General features: G+C 50.7%; 1 protein-coding gene across 2 annotated transcripts; it reads right to left on the bottom strand.

Annotated features, from left to right (window-relative positions):
* Positions 1-9,869: 9,869 nt before the first annotated feature.
* ISCU (iron-sulfur cluster assembly enzyme) lies at positions 9,870-23,623 on the bottom strand. 2 transcript variants are annotated; one of them, XM_021007975.2, is made up of 5 exons: positions 23,470-23,621; positions 16,620-16,733; positions 15,481-15,591; positions 13,903-13,981; positions 9,870-10,513 (listed from the first exon to the last, which is right to left on the bottom strand). In XM_021007975.2, the coding sequence occupies exons 1-5, from the start codon at positions 23,590-23,592 to the stop codon at positions 10,413-10,415; spliced, it is 528 nt and encodes a 175-aa protein (XP_020863634.1). In that variant the 5' UTR covers positions 23,593-23,621; the 3' UTR covers positions 9,870-10,412. The 2 variants fall into 2 exon arrangements, with proteins under 2 accessions (XP_020863634.1, XP_078010508.1); XM_078154382.1 differs by lacking the exon at positions 9,870-10,513 and adding an exon at positions 10,520-13,070 and having other exon boundaries at positions 23,470-23,623.
* Between the last annotated feature and the right edge of the window lie 1,405 nt (positions 23,624-25,028).

The raw sequence follows: 25,028 nt of genomic DNA, 5'->3' as shown, positions 1-25,028 counted from the left end.
ACCAAATAAAATAAAACGGTCTCTAGTAAATTGGTTCCCGATATTAGCTGCTGCTGCCGGATATTGGCTTCAATGGCTGGGGTCAGGGTATCCTCCTAGACACAGCTCTGGAGATGGTGGTGGGGACCAGGGGCTGGGCTGGACTTAGATGGCTGACCTCAGTCAGGATCCCTTCTTGGAGAGGACTCTGGGAGAGCAGGTCAGTGTGGCTGCCACCAGATGGGTGGACCATCCCTGGACAATATAGCATGGTGGGGACAGAGAAAGAGGTGTGTGTGGAAGGTGGAAGAGCATCAACTTTGGAGCCAGAGATGAGGGTGTGAATCCTGGCTTTGCCCACCTCTAATGTGTATCACCTGCAGCACCCTGCAAGACAAAGGACCTCTCTGGGCCTCAGTTTCCTCATCTGTAAAATGAAGGGGTTGGATTAGATGCCCTTCTAGCCCTACATCTATAAGCCTATGAGGTACTGGGTTAAAATCCTGCCTCAGATTTTCACTAGCTGGGTAAATCTTGGGAAAGTCAATTCAACTCTCTGGGCCTCAGTTTCCTCATTTGTAAAACCAGGTGGTTGGACTAGATGTTCTCTGATATCTTTTCCAGCTCTAGAGTTGAGATGCTATTTGTAACCTCCATGACCTTGGGCAAGTCCCTACCTCAGTTTCCTTCTCTGTACAATGAAAGGGCTCAACTAGCTGGGTTCTAAGGTCTATTTCATCTCTATCCTATGAAAGGAAGGAGAGGGATAAGGGGATGGCAGAGGCCCAGGTTTGCTCTGGGGACAAGGTTATACAAATAGTCATAGACTTGCCCTCTTATACCCGAGTCTACCCCTGGTCAAGGGTAGACTCAGAACTCTGAGTCTTTCCAGCTCCTTTTACAGATGAGGAAATTGAGGCAGACAGGATTAGGTGACTTGCCCAGGGTCCCACAACGATTAAGTATCTAAGTCCAGGTTCAAATATAGGATCCTCTATCAGGGCTGAAAAGATAAACCCAATCCTTCCATGACCCAGCTTTCCCTCTGGAGGGGCTTGTTGTCCTTGGGAATTGGGTAGGGAAAAGGAGTGAGCCACAGCTGTTCCCTGCCCCTGGTAACATCAGCTAAGAGACCTGATGGTGTCCAGTCCTTTGGGGGGGGGTGTTGCAGAATGGCTGCTGGGATGGGGTGAGAGCTTGGGCCTTCCTGGGTGGTCCTATAGAATCGTTGTTTATTTTGGAGGGGAGAGTGTGGAGGGGATCTGGACCGGAGCCAGGCAGAGCTCGGCAAACCACAGGTGTGGAAACCCAAACACTCGGCCGGTTTCCTTCCTTTCTTGTCAGAAACTATGATAAAGTAGAGAAAACACCTGGAGTCAGAAGATGTGGGTCTCACTCTTGCCTCTGCCACTAAATTCCTATGTGGCCGTGGCTGAGTTGCTGTCCCCCCTTGGACCTCAGTTTCTTCCTTTAACAAATAAGGGAGAGGGGGCTGGGCCACCTCCAGTCATCCTGATCCCTATCTGGCCATCGGATCCAGATGGCTCCTGAGGAGAAAGTGAGGCTGGTGACCTTGCACAGCCCTCCCCCTTCCGTCCAATCCAATTAACTTGAAAGTCATGGCATCGCCTTCCTAATGTCGTGGTCCTCTTCCAGAACGAAGGACAAACCACACGGAGAGGGAGGCAGCTATGAGGTAGCACAGGGTCAGGAATCCCTAAGCTCTAATCCCAACTCCACCACATGTAAGCAGTGTGACCTTGGGCAAGTCACTTGACCTGGGTGTGCCTCAGTTTCCTCATCTATAAAACAGAAATAGATAGCCTCTCAGACCTCTTCCAAAGTTGTCTAGGACTCTGATTAGAAGATGTTGGAGGTTCCTTCTGCTTCTAAATCCCATGAACCAAACCTGTGTCTGAGATGTTTGCCTTTGCCTGGGTAAAGGACAGGATTGTAGTGGACCCCAGGCCCTCCCCCCTCACTCTGTCTCTTGCTCTCTGCCATGATGTGATCTTGGACAAGTCATTTTATTTTTTATTATTTAAAAAAAAGTTTTGTTGATGACTTTTATTTTTATATCACAGTCATTTTTGGAAATATCAGCCCTACCCCCCTCCTCCCCACACACCTTGAAATTGAACTCTCCCTTAGAACAAAGAAAAATATTTAAGGAAAAGTACCTGACATAGTGACCACAGTTGATAAGGCATATGACATTCTGCTGTGGAAGACCCCAACTTCTTGTTTTGTTTTGTTTTGTTTTTTTTAGGCAACTGGGGCTAAGTGCCTTGTCCAGGGTCACACAGCTAGTAAGTGTCAAGTGTTTGGCCTGCGGTCACATCTGAACTCAGGTCCTCCTGACTTCAGGGCTGGTGCTGTATCCACTGCGCCACCTAGCTGCCCCTGACCCCAACTTCTAAGCTGAAAGGATGGTGCATTATCTTAACTCAAAGGCTGGAAGATCTGAGTTCAAATCCAACCTCAGACACCTAATAGATGTGTGACCCTAGGCAAGTCACTCAACCTCTGTCTGCCTCAGTTTCCTCATCTCTAAAATGGGAATAATAATCATACCTACCTCCTAGGGTTGCTATGAGGATCAAATGAGACAATTGTAAAGCACTTTACAAACCTTAAGGTGCTCTATAAATGCTCTATTTTAGCTATTATTTGTTCTCTGGGAATGCTATTAAAAAAATTACTTAGTATTTGGCTTCCTTTAGGGATTTTTTCATTTATATAGCTGTAGTCGTTGCATATTTCATCCTTTGGTTTCTGATTATTTCTCCCTGAATCTGTTTATACATGTCTTCCCAGGTTTCTCTGAAATCCTTGTTTCTCTTTTTCTCACAGTCCAGGAATGTTCCATTATATTCATACACCAGGATTTCTCCAGGCCTTTCTTCAGTCAATGGGTACTCGCTTTGTTGTTACTTCTTACTACTGTAGAAAACAAGCACTGCTATGACAATTTTGGAATGTGCTGGACCTTTGTTCTCCTGAGAGGAAGGTGGGACAAGTCAGTGCCCTTACCTTCCTTGGCTATAGTTTCCTTACCCACCAAATGGAGGTGATTGTCCCTGCCTACCTGACAGTAGTGTTGTGATGCATACTAACCTTGTTCATGGTTGGGAAAGACTTTGAGACATCATTTGGATGTATGACCTTCTAGAGGCCTGGTCCTCTCTGAACAGACACATATACACACACATGCACACATGTACACAGGTATGTGTATATGTATAAACACATTACATACATATACCACACATGCATATTATATGTAAACACATATGTTTGATAATGATGAGTTGTGGTACATTAAAATATAATATATAACATGTAAGTGCCTGTATACATATATTCTATGATACATAAATAGAACTTATTATATACATATATTATATATGTGTAGGTATACATCCATTCATAAGAAATACAGGCTAGCTGGGGAAGGGCTCAGGGAAAGCCTTCATATAGAAGTCGGTGCTTGAGCTGAGTGTTGAAGGAAAACTAAACGTTCTACGAGGAGAGGACGAGGAAGGGCATTCTAGGCATAAGGGACAGCCACGGCAAAGGTGTGGAGACAGTAGGTGGCAAGCTGTATGTGGAGAACAGTAAGAACACCATTTTGGCTGGATCATCGAGTGCAGGAAGGTGAATAATGTTCAATAAAGCTGGAGAGTTAGGAAGGGGCCAGACTGTGAAGGGCTTTCAATGCCAAAGGGAAGAGTTATATTTTATCTTAGAGGCTGAATAATGCTGCGGTTATGGACTGGAAGGATAATGGTGCCCCAGATAGTAATAGAAAGTTTGGAAAAGAGAGAGCTTTGAGCTTACTTTGGATGAATTGACCTTTTTTTTTTTTTAGGATGATCTTAAAGGTTCTTTCCAGCTCCAAATCCCATAATCCTATGATCATAAAAGGATTCTTAATCAAGTGTCTGGGGTTTGACCTACTTGCTAAGACAGAGATTCGAAAGTTAAGAAATTTGGAATAAAATGGAAAGCTGGACATAAGGATCAGGGTATGATATGTAACTGGGGTGAGACAACTGGCGCTTTGTCCCAGGGCAATAAATTTACAAGGTGCTGACAGCAGTTACAATCCTTTAGGAACAAAGAAATTACAGGGCTGAGCCTAGAATTAGCACCAATAATTAAAGCTATCAAATTGTGGGCTGTGTCCTCCATCTCCTCCACCCCAGCTCAGCTTTCTCTGGGAACAGTTTGCGCTATTTTTCCCAAGTGCAAAAATTCCTCATTACAATTTGGAGGGGCAGAACTAATGGTGAGGTTTAAGTGAAGGCCTTCAAGGAAATGTCTTATAGGTCAGTGGCCTGCTGTTTACAAGTCAGATTCACTCGATCTCCTATATCTGAGAGAAGGCTGAGGGAAGTGGTTTTAGACCACAGCCAGCACCTGATGGTGCCTTCCTGTTTGTTTCTGAAAGGCTCATACTCATTGCCTTCTGAAAAACTGTGTTTTTAAAAAAACATTTTGATACTAGTTTTTAATATAATTGGTTTCCTTTGTAATCTCATGTGTTTTGTTTCATGCATTTAAAAACTTGATTCTGAGAAGGGGTAAAGGGGCCCATGACACAGAAAGGCTAAAAGAATGCTTGTTCTATACCACCTCCTTTATCTGACAGAGTGGGAAACTGAGTCCCAGAGAAGGGAAGTGACTTGGCCAAGATCCCAGGGCCTCCTCCATCCTTTGGTCTAGAGCCTGGTTCTCCTGCCTCTTGGGCCTTCTTTCCCTGACATTGGAGTCTGCCTTTCCACATCAGCCCAGAAGAGAGAATATAATCCGAGCAGGGTCTCAGCTCTGCTTTGTCAGCACAGTTCCCTGTGACTGCTGGAGCTATGCTGACTATTTCCTGTTTTAATCCCGGGAGAGACATATTGGAAATGGCCAGTTGTGTCTTATTTTTGTTTCAGTCACCGCAGCGCTGAGATGATTGGATTGGGTGAAGGATGTGGGCACTGGCAGGCGAGGGGAAGTTCCAGGAGAATGGGGGAGCCAGCGGGGGCTGGGGGAGTGGAGATGGAATTGTTATTTGGGGGTGTGTGTTGGGAGGGTGAAGGCTGGTTGCTAGGCTGAACAAACAACTGTGACTCATATGTTGGCTCGGGGACCCGCAGTGGGCTGGCCCTCTGCAAAGTGGTGAGATCAGCACAGTGTAGTTTTGGCATCCTCTCCCCCCACCCCATGCCCCACTCCCTGACCTTGCCACCCTGACTCCCCTCCCAAGCCCGATGCCCATGTGCTGTGCCGGGTGTAGGAGTCTTTAACCTGGGGAAGGGTGCCATGGAGGATTGCAGGGGTCCGTGAACTTGGATTTGAGAAAAGATCTTAATTTTCACCAACCTCTAAGTGAAATTTAGTATTTTCTTCAGTCACTGAAAAACATGATTCTGAGAACGGGTCCACAGGCTTCACCAGATTGACTGCTCAAGGGGCGCAGGACACAGAAAGGTGAAGAACCCCATATCTGGTGGAAAGGCCACCACAAATCTGTCTCCTAGGATTAAAAGGTCCAAGAAGCCTTGGGGTCCAGGCTGGCTCCCTACTTACTAAGCCATATGACCTCGGGCAAGGGATAGGATCATAGAATTAGAACTGGAACCAGGGACCTTGTAGGACAGACTCGAGCACCCCCATTTTATAGATGAGGAAACTGAAGCCCAGAAAGGAATGAGCAGTCCAGGGTGACTGAATCAGTATTCAAACCCAGGTCTTCTGACTCTAAGACGCGTTCTATCCAGGACACCACTTCTCTTTTCTGGGCCTGTGTCCATCTCTGTAAAATGACGGTGTTGGACCAGATAATCTCAAAGGTCCCTTTCATTTCTAATTCCTATTATCTGTTTTGTGGACTTTAAAAAAAAGTTTTTGACTCAGTGCCTTAGTTTCCTCCTCTGTAAAACACAGATTATGGTTTGTGTACTATCCATATTGCAGAACCAAGGATTGAACGTAGGAGAAATTATTTTGTAAAGTACAAAACTCACACAATCACAGCTGGCAGGCCACATGGTACCAAAGAATGTGAGTGGATGCTGAGGGCCTGGGGTTCAAATCCTACCTCTGCTGTATCTGCCCATGTGACCTACAACAATTCACTTCACCTCTTTAGGGCTCAGTTTCCTTATCGTAAAATGAAGGGGTTGAACTGAGGTATCTGCCACCTTTAACTCCAAGTTCAATGTCTCAATAGTGATAATTATATTAATTTACTGCATTGACCAATACAATTAATTACATCAATTAACAGAATAGAATTACATTATTATAATCAATAGAATTGATTACATTGATACAATTCATTACATCAATTCATATAATACAATTGACTACATTGATTTTGTTAATATAATAAATTATGTTTATATAATTAACAAAATACAATTAGCGTATAAATAATTTTTGCTGTTTAACTTCGGTACTTTAAAGAGCGGAAAACCCGAGGCCTTGAATGGGGAAGTGGTTTGTCTAAGGTTGGAAGGCCGATCAGCGAGAGAGGTGGGACCTTAACCCAGCTGTCCTGCCTTCCAGCCTGGCGTTCTTTCCACCGTGTCACATACTGCTGGGTCTCATTTCCACTGGGCCTTGCTCTGGGCAGGCTCAGTGAACAAAATCCTCAGCAGTTCTAGCTGAAGCTGCTAACCCCTCCTGGGGGACTCCTCTTTCCCTAAGGAATCTTGCACATTGAAAAGCCTTTACTGTCCAAAGGAATGAATCTTGATGGGTGGAATTTCAGGCCGTGTGCAAGGCAATGGGGAAGATCTTTGGGGAGAGAGGCTGTCAAGATCATATTTGTTAAGTCTTAGTGCCTGGAATACAGTAGGCACTTAATAAATGCGTGTTCCCTTTCTTCCCCTTCCTTCCAATCACTATCCATGGGATGATGTGGGATGATATCCCTCTTTTTTTTCCCCACAAAACTGGTGAGGGAGAAGGTGGGGGGGCGAGACCTTTCCTTATTGGCTGTTATTTCCCACCAGGTAGCACTGTGTTGAGGAAAAAGCTCTGGATTTGGAGTTACAGGACCTGGGTTTGAGTCTCGACTCTTACTACCTCTGTGGCCTTGGCAAATCACTTGGTTTCTCTGGGCCTCAGAATTCTTTGTAAAAACTCGCAGGCTGGATGAGGTGACCTCTAAGGGCCCTTCCAGGCCCGGATCTGTGAGCCAAACGATGCCACAGATCACCACAATACAGCTGTGCATCTCAGGCAGGGTCCAGATGGCTGAGACCCGGGGTGAAATACGGCCAAGGAAACCAGGCTCTCACAGAAATGCGATGACTTGCCCAGGGCCACCCAGCCAGCAAGCTTCAAGGACAGGATTGGAATCCAGGCCTTCCCCCTTCCAAGTTGCTCTGGGAGTCCAGAGACTGGGGATGAATCTGGGGCTTGGTCTTCTCCTCTGTACAAGCAGGGGGTTGGTCCAGATGGGTTTTGAGACCTGCACTTGGCTGATTTAGGGTGTCTGGCTCCCTTCCCCTTCTCTCCTTGCCTGGAGAAGGGAAGCACAACCCATCTGCGCCCCCCTCCCCACAACTTCCCAGCCTTCTGTCAACAAGGTCAGGAGGTATCTCAGAGCTTGTACTGAGGAATTGGGGGGGGGGCCTTGGGAACCCTGGCTGGACTAGGGAGAGACTAATCATCGACTTAGTAGAAGCCAGATCAGTGTAAGCAGACAGGATGCTGTTGCTGGGGGGCTGTTGAAATGATGGGGTGTCTCTAAGGGAAGAGGAGGCTCAGGGGTGGGGGAGACAGGCTTGTCACATAGTGAAGACAGTGATCGGGGTAGCAAGAGGAGAGGCTATGAGCCAGAGGCCAGAGATGGGCATAGCACTGAAGGCCTTTTCAGCTCAACAGAGCAAAGCAAGATTTTCCCCTCCTTCCCCAGAGCCTGGCTACTTTGCATGAGCCCATTGGAAGGGATATGATGACAACCAGTTAAAAGTATTTACTAAATGCCTGTCATGTGCCAAGCACTGTGGCTGGACCTGCACCCCCCAGCAATCCCTGGGTCCCTGGGTGGGCGTTGGGGGGGGGATGACGATTATTTCGAAGGCCTTCTTTTTCAGTGAGAGCATGTGCTCTCCCTCACGGGATATCTGACCTCATCTCAGAAGCGTTGGAAATCTAAACAGCTCATGGTCCACAGAGATTTCTTGGCCAAGGAAAAATATGAAGTCTCGCTTGATGTCACAGCTGAAACAAGGAGTGAGCTCAACAGAGAACCCTTCAAAATTCCACAGAATCACAGGATTTCAGAGCTGGAAGGATACTGGCCATCTGGCCCAACCCCTACCTGAAAGGACTCCTCACTAAACACATCCAGAAAATGGGTATTCAGCCTCAGCTTGAGGACCAGTGACGGGGAATTTGTGACTTCTGGACAGCTCTAATTTTTAGGAAAATTTTCCTGATGTAATACCTAACCTTATATTAGGTTGAATTTTTGTAATGATTGATTTCAAAAAATCTTTATCAAACAATTACCATGTATGAGGCAGCATGGATAGAAAATAGTGTTGGACTTGAAGACCTGAGGCCTGCTAGCCGTGTAGACATGGCTAAGCCCAAATTCTCCAGCACAAGGGACAGAGAAGCTATCTGTATCGGTATAAGATGCAGAGTACACCTGCAGAACCTTCCTCAGAGTCGTGGCACTCAAAGGAGATCCTGTACGTCAATCCCTTTCCAAATGGAGAAGAGCTGTACACACACCAGTTGTGATCAATATTAATAATCATATTAGCAGAGTTGGGCCTCGAATCTCCAATCCTCTGATTCCAAATCCAGTGTTCTTTCCGAGGCACCAAGTTCCTGCCTTTGCCTACCACCCTAAAAAGGAGATTCTGTCTTTAAATGGACCTCTCCATAAAAGAATTGAGTCTCAATTTCAAGGTTGATTGTCAATAAACGTGCTTGGCTAGGAAGCCCATCTCTTGCTTGATAGACGGATGCCCCCTAGTGGCCAAACGGAGTGGTGCCAAGCACGAAGTCTCGCGGAGACTCCAGGGACAGCAGCCTGCAGCCTGACCGTCCCATCCCAGCCCCCTATGGATGGCCTGGGTAGCTGCTGGCAGATGCTCTTGAGACCAAACACTTCCAGCACCCCAAGAATTCCAAGTGAAAAGTGCCAACACCCTAGAGCACATCATTGTGCAGCTTCCCTCTAAAAGACTGGTCAGAGACAGGTCTGTTTAAGACAGGGATGGGATGTGGGAATGCTTCCGAATTCTCTGGACAGACTGGCTGAGTCAGGAAGGGCACGGGGAAAGGCTCCGCACCCACTGTATCAAGGGGCACGAGGCCTGGAGCTTATTTTTCCCAAAGAGCAAGCGATAATGTCTCCTTCCTCCCCAGGGCAGTACCTTGCCTGAGATACACCAGGTAGTAAAAACGCCCCATTTTGGAAGCAAACCCAAGGCTCTCGGGGCTTCATGGGCATACAGTTCCCCCTACAAACTGTGGCTTTCCCCACGGGGTCTTGGAGTCTGTAAGGGGGATGTGTGAGCCTTCTTCCTTTGTTCCTGGGACAATCTGAAGACTCTGAAAGCTCAGATACCCTGGGGAATTTTTTAAGGGGGGAGGGACCACCACACCTGTGTGAGACTGTTTGGGCCCCACTCAGCAGTATCTGCAGCAAGGCATCAGAGTTCTGAAATGGTCTGGTGCCTTTCAAAATCATGTCTTCTTCTTGGTTACACGAATCAAACATCTCCTAAGGGCCTCCTGTGGGCATGCTAGCAACCGTGCCGCCAGGAACTGGGAATATGAGGTGCGACCCTGGCTAGCGAATGTAGCAAAGTGGCCGGGACCTTTGCCAGGAGGGAGGTGGGGAGTGAATGACCCAAAAGCCAGACCTGTTTGAGGACAGATGAGTTCTTATAGTTTTATTATATCATATGTGGGTGTATGTGTGTGTGTATATATATATATATATGTATACATAGAAGATCTGTTTTATGTACAATAATGGTTCTCTCCAACATTTCCACCAAGGCAATCTGTAACAATGGCTCTTTTCCCCCAAACCCAACTCAGGTGCAGTTAAGTGCTAAATGAGAGTCGTCCCTTTCGATGAAAGCCATTCTGCGCTTCCATCTTTTGGGTCCTTCTTGGGAACAGACGAGGTAACGTGGCTCACACAGTTCACAATGGCCAGCTACGGCAGGTCTGGAGGCGGGGACGGGAGCAGAAATAAGCCCAAAGATAGAGAACAGAAGCTGGGCGTTTCCCGGGGATTGATTAGAGCTTCCATGAGGACAGGACATTGTGCGTGATTATCACATGGCTCTTTCATTGGGGAGCAAGAGCTTCCTGTCCTCTGAGGTGAGACTGATGGCACTGGAAGGGGAGAAGAGGGCCTAGCCAGCTCAGGCCGCAGCAGGGGAAGGGGCAGGCCTCAGTCACTTCTTCTCCTCCTCTTCCTTGGCCTCCTCTTTCTCAGGGGTGCTCTGCTTCAGTTTATAGTCCGCCAGGGCAGCCTTGATCGCGTCTTCGGCAAGCACTAGGAAAGAAGGAAGGAGAGAAGGAGGAAGAGAGAAAGAAGAAAGGAGGGGAGGGAGAAGGAGAGGGAAGAAAGTAGGGAGGAGAGAAGGCAGGAAGAAAGGAGGGAATGAGGGAGGAAGGGTGGAAGGAAGGGAGGGAGGGAGGAAAGGGGAAAGGAAGGAGGGAGGGAAGGGAGATGAAGGCTGACATTTTGAAACCTGGGCAAACTCGGGACCCTATTAAAACACCAAAGGGCAGCAGGCATGCAGCAAAGAGGCGCCAGCCGCCTCACCATCGCCCAGTTGGCCCCATCTGAGTTAGTGGTCTTACTTTTTTGACTTTCTCATTTCAGAGTCTAGGTCAGTTTTGTAAAATCCCCTTAGGCCACTGGTCCTGCTCTGAGACCTCCGTCCATTGCTCTGATGCTCAATGTCCACCTCACTCATTCATTCATCCAATAAACATTTATGAAGGGTGCCTTGCTTTGCTCCCCTGGCCAGTGAGGTAACGAAGCCGGCACCTCTGTCCAGACTGCCGCAAAGCCTCCAGCCAACCGCTGGATCAGAGCACAGTCAGTTAGGGACAATCAGAACCAGCTGTTAGACCAGACCCAAAGAGAGCTCACTAACGGTCATCTTGAATGGAGATCGGCAGTCGAGTATCCTAGGGACTGATCTATCCTTGGCCTTATGCTGGTCACTATTTTTATTTAACATTTTGATATTTCCCATTAACTCTGGACAGCATGCCTGTCACATCTGTAGAGGACACAGAGGCCGGGAATGGGAGGGAAGCTTACACACTGGACTAAAAGTCAGGATCCCCAAAGACTGACAAGATGAAACCAACTGGGATAAAATGTGACAGAGAAAGACGTCAAGTCATAAACTCTGGTTAAGGAATCATTTCACAAACTCACATGGGGCACCCGCAGCCAGATAACTTGAGTAAGAAGATCCAGGGGTCTGGCAGGGGTGGGGAAGCTGCAGCTTCAAGGCCACAGGTTCCCACCTCTGGGGGGGGTCTGAGCAACCTGGGCTACGGGCACCCCCCAGTGCAACAGTCTCAGGCTGCCCAGTGAGGCTGGGTCCAGATGAGGACCCAGTCCCAGGGGGCGCCTGCAGTCCTGGACTCAGTCCCCATTCTCCAGATGCCAGAGGGCATTTAGAAGAGGAGAGCCCCACGAGGATGTTTGGCCTTCAGGAGAGAAGACTTGGGAGGGACACAGCTTCTTCAAGTACAGGAATGAAAGAGGTGCATGCTGACTCAGAAGCCCTGGGTTGGAATTCTCCCTTAACCTCGTGACCTCACTTCCTCGCCTATAAAAGCAGGGGGCTGAGCTCGTGGCCTCTGAGGGCCCTCGAGGGGGAGAAGAGGGTCTGGACTTGGGAGCCCTCTCTGTGGCTTCCCCAGGAAGTGACCCCCCTGTCCTCTGCCCAAGGTCCTCACCACTTCCCACCCACACAACCACAAAAGCCTCCCGAGCAGTCTCCCCTAGAAGCAGACCCCTCCTCCATTAACTCCATGGCTCCCTACTGTCCCAGGATCAAACACAGACTCTACTTAGCTTTAAAAGCCTTCACCAGCTGGCCACTCCCCCTTCCACACCGCGGGATGTGGCCACACTGACCTTCTCTGCCCCTGGTGTGCGTCCCTGTGTCCCGTCTTCTCCCTCCACAGGGCCTTTGCCTCAGCTGTGTCCCCTGCCTGGAATGCTTTCCTTCAGAGTCCCTCTCTTCCTACAAGATGCAGCTTAAGCACTGCCTACACCAGGCAGACTTTCTGAATTCCTCTACTGCTGCTGCCCTCCCTCCCAGAAGCCCCTGGGCGCCTTTCCCGATCTGTCTATACTTATTTATGTCCTTGCTGATGGCCCTGCTGTGGGCCGGGATCCAGGCACTCATATGGCACATGCAGGTACAGGACAAATGATGGAGTTAGCCTGCTCAGTGCCTGGAGGACCCTAACTGTTCACAAGTGTTTCTTTCTGTTGACCTTCAATCTGCATCTCTGTCACTTCACCCACGGCTCCTTGATCTCCCCCTGAGCCCAAGCAGGCCCAGCCCAGACCTGCTCCACACGCAGGCTCTTCAAACCCTGGTGGGGTCTCCTGCTATGGCTCAATACCCCCACTTCTCCCCTGCCCCTGCCCCGTTCCTACAATTAGTCTGATGCACTGACCACCCAGCAGCTACTTAAAATCTAGGTGCAAAATGGAGGGCAGGCTGGAGATCCCCACAGCAGCATTTCCTAAGCCCTGGGATGCTCTTACAACAGAGGACAAGGTCATAAGTGAAGGAAGCCAGGATATGGCTGCTCCAGAGCAGACCTTGGGGCAGGCACTTAGCCTGCCTCAACCCAGAACTCGAAGCGAGGGCCCAGGATGGCCCCGAGGGGAGGAAGGATGCAGGGGCCCATCCTGGACAGCCTCCAGCAGAGGTGGCTGGAGAGAGGCTTTCCACTCCCATTCAAGCTGGATTAGGTGGCTGCAGAGAACCCTTGTGACAGAGGGTGAGGAGCCCTGGGCTGGGTGCTGGAAAGGTCTCTGTGACACACCATTCTAGGTAAGGGAGATCCTAGGGAGAAGCCAGAATGAAAGGCTAAGGATCCTAAGTCCACTGCCCAATGGTCATGGCCAATGTTGGTCTACTGGGGAAAAGTTAACAGAAAGAATGGTGAAGGAAGGGATGCTGGCCTTAGATTGGCAGCTTTAACGCTCTCTAGTCTCAATAAAAGGTTCTTCTCAAGGTCCAGATAGTGCCTTTCCTTTCTCCAGGGCCCGTTCTACTCTTACTAAAGCAGAAACCAGAATCTCAGTATCCAGTGAACAGCACAGGCCTCGCTCACTCCCAGAACTGCTCCTTCGTAAAGCGAGAGGAGGGAGGGAGGATGGAAGAAGCAGTGATTTACTACCGGGGGTGAACTGGAAAGTCACGTAGACCTATTTTAAAAAGTGTCTCCTCTAAGTAGAAGCCGAGTATGGGAATGTGGCAGGAACACAGCTGGACTCCCACAGCCCATACATGGAAGCCAACGCCCCAAAGGGCATCTGGGCAAAAAGTGATGAGAAACAGGACATGAGATCAAAGAACAAAGCTGACCTGTAAATCTTGTTTAAAAAAGCCAGCCAAAGAGCTGAGATGGACACGCCCTGGGAAGGCTGTGATCTCATCAGACAAGCGGGCTGCTGGGGACCTGGGACTGCTCATGGCTTCCATGTTTCCCCTTCAAAGTGGGAACTGCTGCATCCCACCCCCCCCCCCAGCCCTGACGGCCAGACACCGTGACTCAAACTCCCAACCTCTGCCTCTCTGTACCCCCTCCCATCTGCCCTATACACGGAGGCCATGTCATCGGACATCACACAAGGCAGGAGGTCTGTGGCATTTCTGCCGGGCTGTGACTTACTGGAGCAGTGCAGCTTAACTGGAGGGAGACACAATTCCTTGGCAATATCGGTATTTTTGATGGTTAAGGCCTCTTCCACCTGAGAGTTGTAAATGAAAAGACACAAGCATCAGATGTGGCAAAGGACTCGTCTTCTCTTACAGGCCATATGAGAAATGGGAAGAAAGGAGGACCAACCTTTGACACGGGCTCATTTTTTAAAAGGATAGCCTGTGTTTTCAAATCCACTTCAACCCCCCAGCATTGTTCTTTATAACAAAGTTGTGGGATTTTTGCTTAGTACCTAACAAACCAACGAACCAGGATAGTGCCGAAGCCCTACGAAGGGCTAGGCACAATTTATAAGTGTTATGTTCCTAGCCCATCCCTTTCACACCCTCTGTCAGAGTTTCTGAATGAGCAAAGGCTCTTTTCGGTCAGCAGTTCCAAGTATGAGTGAAGGAAATTAGACAATACGGGTGGAGAACCTGTGGGAACGTCTTAGGGATCTCTTTGAATCTAGAATTTTATAAGCAGCTAAAGAAATCAGAACTGGGAACACTCTTAGAGATTTCTGGTAGTTGTTCAGTTGTTTCAGCTGGGGTCTTCTTGGCAGAGATACTGGCTCGGGTTGTCATTTCCTCTCCCACTCATCTTACAGATGAGGAAACTGAGGCGAACAGGGTGAAGTGACTTGGCCAGGGTCACACAGCTAGTCAGTGTCTGAGGCCGGATTTGAACTTAGGAAGATGACTCTTGCTGACTCCAGGCCTGGTGCTCTGTGCACCCCCAGACCCACTCTTAAAGATCAGCGTCCGATTTAAATTTTACTTAAGGGAAACTGAGACCTAGAGAGAGGAAGTGATAACAGAGGTCTAGGCCAGACTCTACCTCAGGTCTTCTGATGTTCAGGCAGGTGAATTTCCCACTTCACCATGTCGACTCTCATACGGAACAAGTAACAGCATTTATTAAGCACCTACTACGTGCCAGGCACTTATGAGCATTAGCCACAACCAGAGGTCAGAATGTGCTGTGCATACACACAGGTGAAACTGTGAGTTCAGGAAAAATGGGAATCAACAGCAAGACGTCCAAGCGAATTTTGGAAACATGCAGCGTCTCCTCACTCTTCAGGTGGAAGCGCAGAGTTCTCCAGACAGGACTGCCCCTCCCCCATTACACAACACTCAGGGGGTGATACAAGTCAGCAATCCGCAGGCTAAGTAAGGCCTTGGAGGCCAGGCCCGCCCTTGGCTACGGCTGGGACATCTCTGATTCTGCCCTCGCCCTGAGAGGGTCCAAGAGCTTCTGAAGGCAGTGACCGTGGCTTCTGCTCAAAACTGGGGCAGGCCCCGGTGCATGTGCCAAGGCCTGGGACCAGCTTCTGATTTCTTTCAGAAAAGATGCCAGACTGCTGGCTGCTATGGCGAGTACGTTAAATAGATGGTGAAACAAGAAAATGTTAAAGGCCAAATGGAATAATTCCTCCCCCACCAAAAAATAAAAGCAAATTAAAACTGACAAAAACTCCCAACGAGAGCAGAGCCCATGGGTGGGAGAGCTCATCGTGGGAAGGAAGCCTGTCAGCGGCCTTACCGTTTTTCCTTTAACCCACTCGGTGGCCAGGGAGCTTGAAGCGATGGCAGAGCCGCAGCCAAATGTCTTAAACCGGGCATCCACAATCTTCCCTTTTTCATCCACTTGGATCTAGAAAAATAAAATGGGTCTGGGCTCCTTGGAGCACATCTCAGGGCCTGTATCCCTGGGGTGACTGGGGTCCCCAGGGCCTGTCTGGGCTCCATTTTAGGCATTAATGATAAACTCAATTTCATTCCAAAGTTATGCGTGAGAAGTCACTGGCCAACACAGACAGGCCTGCCTGAGAAGGCTCCTGACCGGACCATTTCCGTTCTACTTTCTAACCGCGCCCCCCCCCCCACCCCCCATCAGTCTCCTCTGCCTGGGGAGCCTACCACACTTAGCTGTGGTGCCAGTTTCAGGTTATGGCTTTTTCTTGTGTCCTGAGGCCTTTTCAGAGGCTCTCTGCCAACTTGTTTCTGCACTCCAAGATAAGACTGAAAACCTCTGGCAGGCAGACAAGCAGCCTCCCTCCCCACCATGATGAGGCAATTGCTGACCAAGCTGAACTCAAAAACGACCAAGTGAGACAGGGTTCTCCGAGCCCAATCCTGCCCCTTGACTCCTCAGAGGCTTAGGGGAGGTCACAACTCTGAAGAGCTCATCCTCACTCAAAGCAGCTGAGTTAGGATTAATTTATTCCAACAAAAATATTGTTCAACACCATCTATGTAACACCTAATAATTAATATTAGGCTTATGAGATCCTAGCTTTAGGGGTCATCTTGTTCAACAGCCCCTCCCCCAATTCGGGGCATGCCTCACCCTCTGCTAATGAACTTGAGTTCACGAATTCAGTGGAAGCAGAAACCTAGCTAATAAGAGAGAGGGGGAATGGCAGCAAGTCATTGTGACTTTTTTTAAAAAATTTCCCCCTAATGTATTTATTTATTTTTTAGTTTTCAACATTCACTTCCACAAGATTTTGAGTTCCAAATCTTCTCCCCACCCCATGATGGCCAGCACTGATTTCCCCTGGCACCCAACCTGTTCTCCTGTCTGTTCCCCCTCCCCCTTCCCCTTCTATTTTCTTGCAGGGTAAGATAGATTTCTATACTCACTGTGACTTTTTTTGGAAAGATAAACCCCACTCTTACCTGTAATTTCATGACATCTCCACAAGCCGGCGCCCCCACCAATCCAGTACCAACGTTTTTGGATTTCTTGTCAAGGGACCCCACGTTTCTGGGATTCTCGTAATGGTCAACCACCTGAAACAAGAGAATTGTAAAACAAACATAGGTATTCCAGCTACAAAGAAGGATTTCCTTCCCTCAGGGGGAGGGGAGGGGGCCAAGGCCTCTGTCCACCCTGCTACTTGTGACTTGGGGCCACACCAGGAAGCCAGCGCTCCATGAGGAATCCCCCCGCAACTGAGCAGCAACCTTTTGGTCTCCGGTTTCACCGAGGCTCACGTGGCTCAGTCCCTCGGGCTGGTTACTGTCTTACCGGGGGCACAAAGGTCCATGTGATTCTCAGCACCTTCTGACACCCTCACAGCCCAAGGGCGACTTCTGCCTGATTCACTGGTCACCACAGGCATGGGGGCTGGAAATCTGACTTCACTGTCTAGGGAACTCCCTGTACCAACGCAGGTGGGTACCTTCTCTGCCACTCTGAGATACCTGCCTAAAGCAGCAGAGTCAAACGCAAACAGGAATGGCCCTGGGCCACAAAATGCCTTCATTTTAAAGTGGGATATTATCCATTTGATTGTATTTTTATGGGGGTGCTGTGGGCCTGACACCCCGGCCTAAGGTGCTGAGAGGTCAGGCGCCCCACCCCAGGGCTTCCAGGCAGTCCATCTCTCACGGGTCCCCTGTGAACAGGACAGAGCACACGGCCAATGGCACCAGACACCAGGGAAGCTGGCGGACACGCTGAATAGATCCCTCCAGTGAAGAGCTAAGGAAATAAAGGGACATGAATCACAGGGCATCAGGGGATGCTGATGACATCATGGGTCCCCTGACGCAGAAAGAGGAATTGTCACTCGGACACTTCCGACCAGAAGCAGTAAGTCGGCCAAGGCCGCTCCCAATCCACCTTGGAGGGCCACAACATTGAAGGCACGTGCACATGCAAGGAGTCACAGAGGTGTGAGCCCTGTTACCTGCACTGGCTCCAACAGGGGCCCACGAGGTGCAACTACAGATTACTGTAATTGAAAACCCCACAAACAAGTATATGGCCCTGTGGCTGGGCCCTACCTCTGCTGTCCACTGAGGCTTTGCCTCTGGGTAATGCACGCAGAATTGTGCCTGTGAGGTGGGCCCAGGGAGGACACTCTGGGAATCTCCAGGTCAGGAGGCACACAGAGAAAATCATTTCCTCCTCACCTATCTGCCACAACTCACTTTAGAGCAAAACCCCATCGTCTAGCCATCCGAGTCTTCATGTCCCCCAGATAGCTCAGAACAACTTCTGGCTGGTCTCCAAGCACAAATCCACCACCTTGAGAACAAAGCTTTGCTGTCAAGAGGGCATCCATTCATCCCGCCAGCTGGTCCTGGCAGGTCTTTCCAAAGAGAGGATCCCAGTAAGGGGGTGCAATGTGAGATGAAAGATGGAATTTGCTCTAATATCTCTGGCCCACCCCGCACAGGTTGTTAGGCCACTCCCATTCTCTGTGTCACGGCTTGGGGACAGCCCAGAGCATGAGGGCCCTCCCTTACCACAGACTCTGGCTGCTGACCCAGCTCCAAGGCAATGAAAACCACCAAGGAATGAATCCCCAGGCTCGGGAAAAACAGGAAAACCCAGTCACAGGCACCCTGCTTCTTCTGAGGCAGGAGAGGCAGGGCTGAGGTCACTTTACCACCTGCCAGCAAAGGCTCCAATGGGCCTGCCAAGCAGACTTCCAGGCTTTGTTTGAATTGGTCAAGACATATCCTATGTGGTCGGGGAGCAGACACCCAGTGGATCAGATGTGGGATCAGTCGTGACATATCCCACGTGGCCGGGGAGCAGACACCCAGTGGGTCAGGTGTGGGATCAGTCGTGACATACCCCACGTGGCCGGGGAGCGGACACCCAGTGGGTCAGGTGTGGGATCAGTCGTGACATACCCCACGTGGCCGGGAGCGGACACCCAGTGGGTCAGGTGTGGATCAGTCGCGACATATCCCACGTGGCCGGGGAGCGGACACCCAGTGGGTCAGGTGTGGGATCAGTTGTGACATATCCACGTGGCCGGGTAGCAGACACCCAGTGGGTCAGGTGTGGGATCAGTCGTGACATATTCCACGTGGCCGGGGAGCAGACACCCAGTGGGTCAGGTGTGGGATCAGTCGTGACATATTCCACGTGGCCAGGGAGCGGACACCCAGTGGGTCAGGTGTGGGATCAGTCGTGACATATCCCACATGGCCGGGGAAGTGGACACCCAGTGGGTCAGGTGTGGGATCAGTCGTGACATATCCACGTGGCCGGGGAGCAGACACCAGTGGGTCAGGTGTGGGATCAGTCGTGACATATCCACGTGGCTGGGAGCGGACACCCAGTGGGTCAGGTGTGGGATCAGTCGTGACATATTCCACGTGGCCGGGGAGCGGACACCCATGGGTCAGGTGTGGATCAGTCGTGACATATCCACGTGGCCGGGGAAGTGGACACCCAGTGGGTCAGGTGTGGATCAGTCGTGACATATCCCACGTGGCCGGGGAGCAGACACCCAGTGGGTCAGGTGTGGGATCAGTCGTGACATATCCACGTGGGTATCCCACATGGCCGGGGAGCGGACACCCAGTGGGTCAGGTGTGGGATCAGTCGTGACATATCCCACGTGGCCGGGAGCGGACACCCAGTGGGTCAGTGTGGGATCAGTCGTGACATATCCCACGTGGCCGGGAGCGGACACCCATGGGTCAGGTGTGGATCAGTCGTGACATATCCCACGTGGCCGGGGAGCGGACACCCAGTGGGTCAGGTGTGGGATCAGTCGTGACATATCCCACGTGGCCGGGAGCGGACACCCAGTGGTCAGGTGTGGGATCAGTCGTGACATATCCCACGTGGCCGGGAGCGGACACCCAGTGGGTCAGGTGTGGGATCAGTCGTGACATATCCCACGTGGCCGGGGAAGTGGACACCCAGTGGGTCAGGTGTGGGATCAGTCGTGACATATCCCACGTGGCCGGGGAGCGGACACCCAGTGGGTCAGGTGTGGATCAGTCGTGACATATCCCACGTGGCCGGGGAGCGGACACCCAGTGGGTCAGGTGTGGGATCAGTCGTGACATATCCCACGTGGCCGGGAGCGGACACCCAGTGGGTCAGGTGTGGGATCAGTCGTGACATATTCCACGTGGCCGGGGAGCGGACACCCAGGGTCAGGTGTGGGATCAGTCGTGACATATCCCACGTGGCCGCGGGAGCGGACACCCAGTGGGTCAGTGTGGGATCAGTCGTGACATATCCCACGGCCGGGGAAGTGGACACCCAGTGGTCAGGTGTGGGATCAGTCGTGACATATCCCACGTGGCCGGGGAGCGGACACCCAGTGGGTCAGGTGTGGGATCAGTCGTGACATATCCCACGTGGCCGGGGAGCGGACACCCAGTGGGTCAGGTGTGGGATCAGTCGTGACATATCCCACGTGGCCGGGGAGCGGACACCCAGTGGGTCAGGTGTGGGATCAGTCGTGACATATCCCACGTGGCCGGGGAGTGGACACCCAGTGGGTCAGGTGTGGATCAGTCGTGACATATCCCATGTGGCCGGGGAGCGGACACCCAGTGGGTCAGGTGTGGGATCAGTTGTGACATATCCATGTGGCCGGGGACGGACACCCAGTGGTCAGGTGTGGGATCAGTCGTGACATATCCACGTGGCCGGGAGCGGACACCCAGTGGGTCAGGTGTGGGATCAGTCGTGACATATCCACGTGGCCGGGGAGCGGACACCCAGTGGATCAGATGTGGGATCAGTCGTGACATATCCCACGTGGCCGGGGAGCGGACACCCAGTGGGTCAGGTGTGGGATCAGTCGTGACATATCCACGTGGCTGGGGAGCGGACACCCAGTGGGTCAGGTGTTCTCGTGAGGGTGAAACTAGATCAGAGCTGTCAAAAGCTTTGCCAACCTGAACATGCTTCATCAACACTCACTATCACCCATGAGAACCTGAGAGCAGGAAGGTGCCTTAAGGGTCGTCTGGGCCCACCCCTAACGTCCGACACTTTTTGATTTCACAGGCATATAGCTTGTTTTCTTAAGGAAAAAACAAGATGGGGGCAGCTAAGTGGTACCATAGAGAACAGAGCACCGGCCCTGGAGTCAGGAGGACCTGAGTTCAAATCCAGCCTCAGACACATAACACTCACTTGCTGTATGACCCTGGGCAAGTCCCTTAACTCCAACTGCCTCGCAAAAAAAGAAAAAAACAAAATGACCTTAAGGCAGGACCTGAAGAAGAGCAGCACCCTTGATGCAGACATTGCTGGACTTTCCTGACAATCTCCTGTAAAGGATTATGTGATTTTACTGGGGAGGTCACTGGCTTGCTCTGCCCACACCGGGGCTGGTCAGTGAGGACTGGCCCCCACTGTTCTGGCTTCTCACCTGCAGGTTTCCCCCAGGCCCCCAGCACAACATACCAGAGACTGGTGGACCTTAAATGGAAGGAGGAAGTGGGGGGAGTGAGGAGATCCAGGCGGACAGCAAGTCCCCTTCCCAACCTGGGCCTCGGTTTCCTGGCATGGTCCACCAGCTGTGGAGACTACAGATTACAGATTGATTCAGCACACTCATCGCCAGCTGCTGCTGAGCTCTTTGTTCGAAAGCCAAACTAGTCTGCTGGAGGCCGTTGTGACTTGTCTAGACCAGGAGGAAACTTAGGGATGATGTGCTCAGAATCCTTCCTGCTGGTACAGTGATAAGGAGCCCTGGATTTGGAATAGAAAAGCCTGGGTCAAATCCCAGCTCTGAGCCTGGAGCCACATGACTGCCGGCTCTCAGGCCCTCCATCAACTTCCACCCCAAGCCAATTCCTATTTCTAGATATCAGGTTTCTCATCTGTAAAATGGGGATAATTCTGGTACTGCTGACCTCACACCAAAGAGCTTTCTAAAGCTGAAACTATAATAATTCTTCTGGGCATGGTTATGCCAGCAGGTTCTGTCCAGCGTCACACAGCCAGGAAGCCTATACAAGGTCAGCAGCCTTTGGGGATTAACCTTCTGGAGAGGAGAAAAACTGGTCCCTCGGTGTAGTAGTAAGCGGTGGTGGGGGTCGTTATCCCCATCTCTCTGACAGTAGGGGAAACTGAGGTTCAGAAAAGTGAAGGGCCACCATGGAAAGGCTTGGAGAAGGAGCCTCTTGTCCGAGAGTCAACCTAGCTAAGTGCAAGTCAGCAAGTCAACATTTATTAAGCTCCGACTGCGTGCCAGGCACTGGCACACAGACTCACTACTGCCTTGGACAAAAGTTACCATGACCTTAACCTGTCAAAGACTGTTTATTAAGGAATGAAGGGATTGTCATCTGCACTGGGAAAAGGAGTACTAGGGTCGTGATGAAACCACAAGATATCTGAAGTACTGTTACTATTTTATGTTTCATGTGTATACATCTGGACCATCAAATTAAACAACAAAGTTTTCTGATTTAACTGGAGGGGAGGGGTGTGAAGTCCAGCTCTGACATTTACTTCATGGAAGAACCTGTCTCCTCTCAGGACTCAGTTTCTTCTTTTGCAAAATGAGGGGATGGGCTAGATGTTCTCTGAGGTGTCCTCCAGTTTGGATATCATTCGTCCCAAGGTCAGGTGGCTGGTATAACAGTAGACAGAGAATCTAGGAAGACCAGAGTTCAAATTCCACTGCTGATGTTTACTAGCTGGGAGTTGAAGGCGCTGGCAATGGTGCGCTCTAGTCAAGTGATTTTAGCTCTCCAGGTCTGTTTCCTCCAGTGTAAAATGTGGGGGCTGATCTAGGTCAGCAGGTCTCAAAAGGTATCCGAAGACCCCTGGAGGTCCTAAAGACCCTTTTTCACGGGATCAAAACTATTTCTGTAACAGCACCAAGGTGTTATTAAATACAACCACTCAGATTCTCTTCATGTATTTCAACACTTTTCAACAGGCTTCAGAAGCAGACTTTGATTAAACTGGACACTAAAGAGATTAGCAAGTATGTGTAAAACAAGGCCACTTTTCGGCCTGACTCCTTTTGTTTTGGGAAAGCTCTTTTCTTTGTTAAAAAGTTATGTTAAAACGAAACGGGTTTATTATTGTTAAGTGAATATTTTTAAAACTTATCCACTTCAATTTGCCATATGGCAAACACTGATATTACTCACATTAAAAAAAAAGCTCTTTGGGGTCCTCAGTGGTTTTTAAGAGCCAAAATTAGGAGCACAAGCCAGACCCACCGGGCCAGATGACCTCCAAGGTTTCTGCCAGCTCCAAAAGGGGCTTTGGAATCCCTTCACTTTTCCGAGCCTGTTACCTCCACTGTCAGAAAGATGGGGATAAGGATCCCACCCCCACTGCACCGAGGGAGCAGCTTTTCTCCTCTCCGGAGGGTCAGTCCCCGAGGGCAGCTGCCCTCCTGAAGGCTTCCTGGCTGTGTGACCCTGGCCAGGTGACAAACCTCTCTGTTTCAGGGAAGGGGGCAAGGATGGAGGGAGCTTCCTCACCCGGAGTTCTCCCTAGCTTCGGTCCCCGCCCCTTTACCCTGATATCAGGCCCAAATCTGCCCCTCGCCCAGTGCCTGGCACACAGTAGGCGCTTATTAAACGCTGGCTGCCTCGACTTGACCCTAGGGACATGCTCCATCCTAGGACTCGGGATGCTCAGAGGACGCCAGACGCGCACGCGCACGGCACGCAGAAGGGAAGGGGCCCGCGCGCACGCGCAGGAGACGGGGCACGCCGCTTTCTAACGGCGTCACCCAGGGTCTCCAACGTCCCCGCTTTCCCGGCCCAGGCGCTCCGCGGCCCCTACCTTCTTGTGGTACAGCCGGGCCGGAGCCGAGAGCTCCCGGAGCGGCGGCCGCCGAGGGCCCAGGCACATCATCGAGGCCGCCCGCCTCAACCCTGCCACTCCGGCCTGCGGCGCCGCAGCCATGTTGTGTCGGAAGGCGGAACCGCCGAGGGGGCGTGGCCGCGGCTGCGGTCGACGATCGGGGCGGGCTCAACCTAGGCGGCTGAAGGCAAGAGTGGGGAGATGAGGGCGGACCCAGTGGTGTCTGTAGAGCGAGGGGCGGGCTGGCGGAGGGAGGAAGGAGAAGGAGGCTCCGAGCGGGCCTGAGGATGACGGGGGGCGGCCCGAGGCGAGTCCGCGGCGGTCTTGGGGAGCGATGGAGAAGGGGTGGAGATGGGAGGGGAAATTGGGAGGTGAGCGCTTGCGGCCCCGCCCCTCCCAGCGCTCCTCACGTGACTGTGCTCTCCCTGTGGCGGTTCCCGGTTTTGTCCCTCGCCAGGGTGTCCTGACTGGGGGATGGGATGGGGAGGGGGGGCTGCCAGACCCCTGGGCCGGGAGGAGAGAAGAGCTGAGACCTGGGCTCAGACCTGTTGAGGTTTAGGGGCGCTGGGACCCCAAAATCACAACACGGGGGTCCTGTCCCAAAGAATTCCACCCAAGCCTTTCAGCCAGAGACAATGTTTATTTTCTTGGGCAGACTCTTAAGGAGTCTGAACATTAGTGAACTATTGTCTAGATCATAAGAATCGGAGCATCTTAATGGAGACAAGATGGACCTTCCATACAGAAAGACTGTGGGAGGGATCTAGGAGTGGCCAAGTAGTCTCTGAGGTCTTAGAACTCCAAAGACCTGAACCACGTGGCCAAGGGAGAATGGAGCCTCTTCATATAGTTTCTTTATATAAAGCTTTTGTCATCTCCTCACTTATAAAGTGCTTTGCAAACTGAAAAGTGTTATAAATTATAAATTATTATGATAATTTATTGTAACCTGAGGCCATGGATAGATTGTAAATGTGGATGGGAAAAACAAGTGTATTTTATTTTCACTAACTTCTAACAGAAGTTATGTTACAAAAGTAACAGTTATGCCTGCTTTAGGCAACATTGTTCTGAGAAGAGTCTGTGGGCTTTGCTAGATTGCCAAAGGGGTCCAGGCAAGGCTAAGGCCCTCTGATCTATGCCTGTTTATAAATCTGTAAACATTTAGTGTCTATGGTGTTTGGGCACTGTGGCTCATTAGGTACCAGGGGAAAAAGACAAGAAAGCACATTTTATCTGGGGAAAACCAAGGGATACAAGCTAGCTAGAACACCACCAGTCTTATTTTATGGATTCCAACCCAGGTCCTCTTGCTTTAAAGCCTGAGGTCTTGACTCTCACCTTACCTCACATCACACCCAACACTGATTTTACAGGGAAGGATAATGAGGCCGATCAGAGCCAGATGCCTCTCAGAGTGGGGAGATGACCTTGGCTTCTCATAGGAATCGCAGCTCTGGCAGGCCCCACAAGGTCTTAGCCTTGACTAAAGGGCACCCATTGACAGACTAGCCTGTTATTGTATTGTCACAAGAAGG

This window comes from Phascolarctos cinereus, unplaced genomic scaffold (genome assembly GCF_003287225.1).
Source record: "Phascolarctos cinereus isolate Bilbo 61053 unplaced genomic scaffold, phaCin_HiC Scaffold_4;HRSCAF=312, whole genome shotgun sequence".
NCBI lineage: Eukaryota > Metazoa > Chordata > Mammalia > Diprotodontia > Phascolarctidae > Phascolarctos > Phascolarctos cinereus.
The sequence above is the reverse complement of the archived record's forward strand: the minus strand, read 5'-3'. Positions and strand labels throughout refer to the sequence as shown.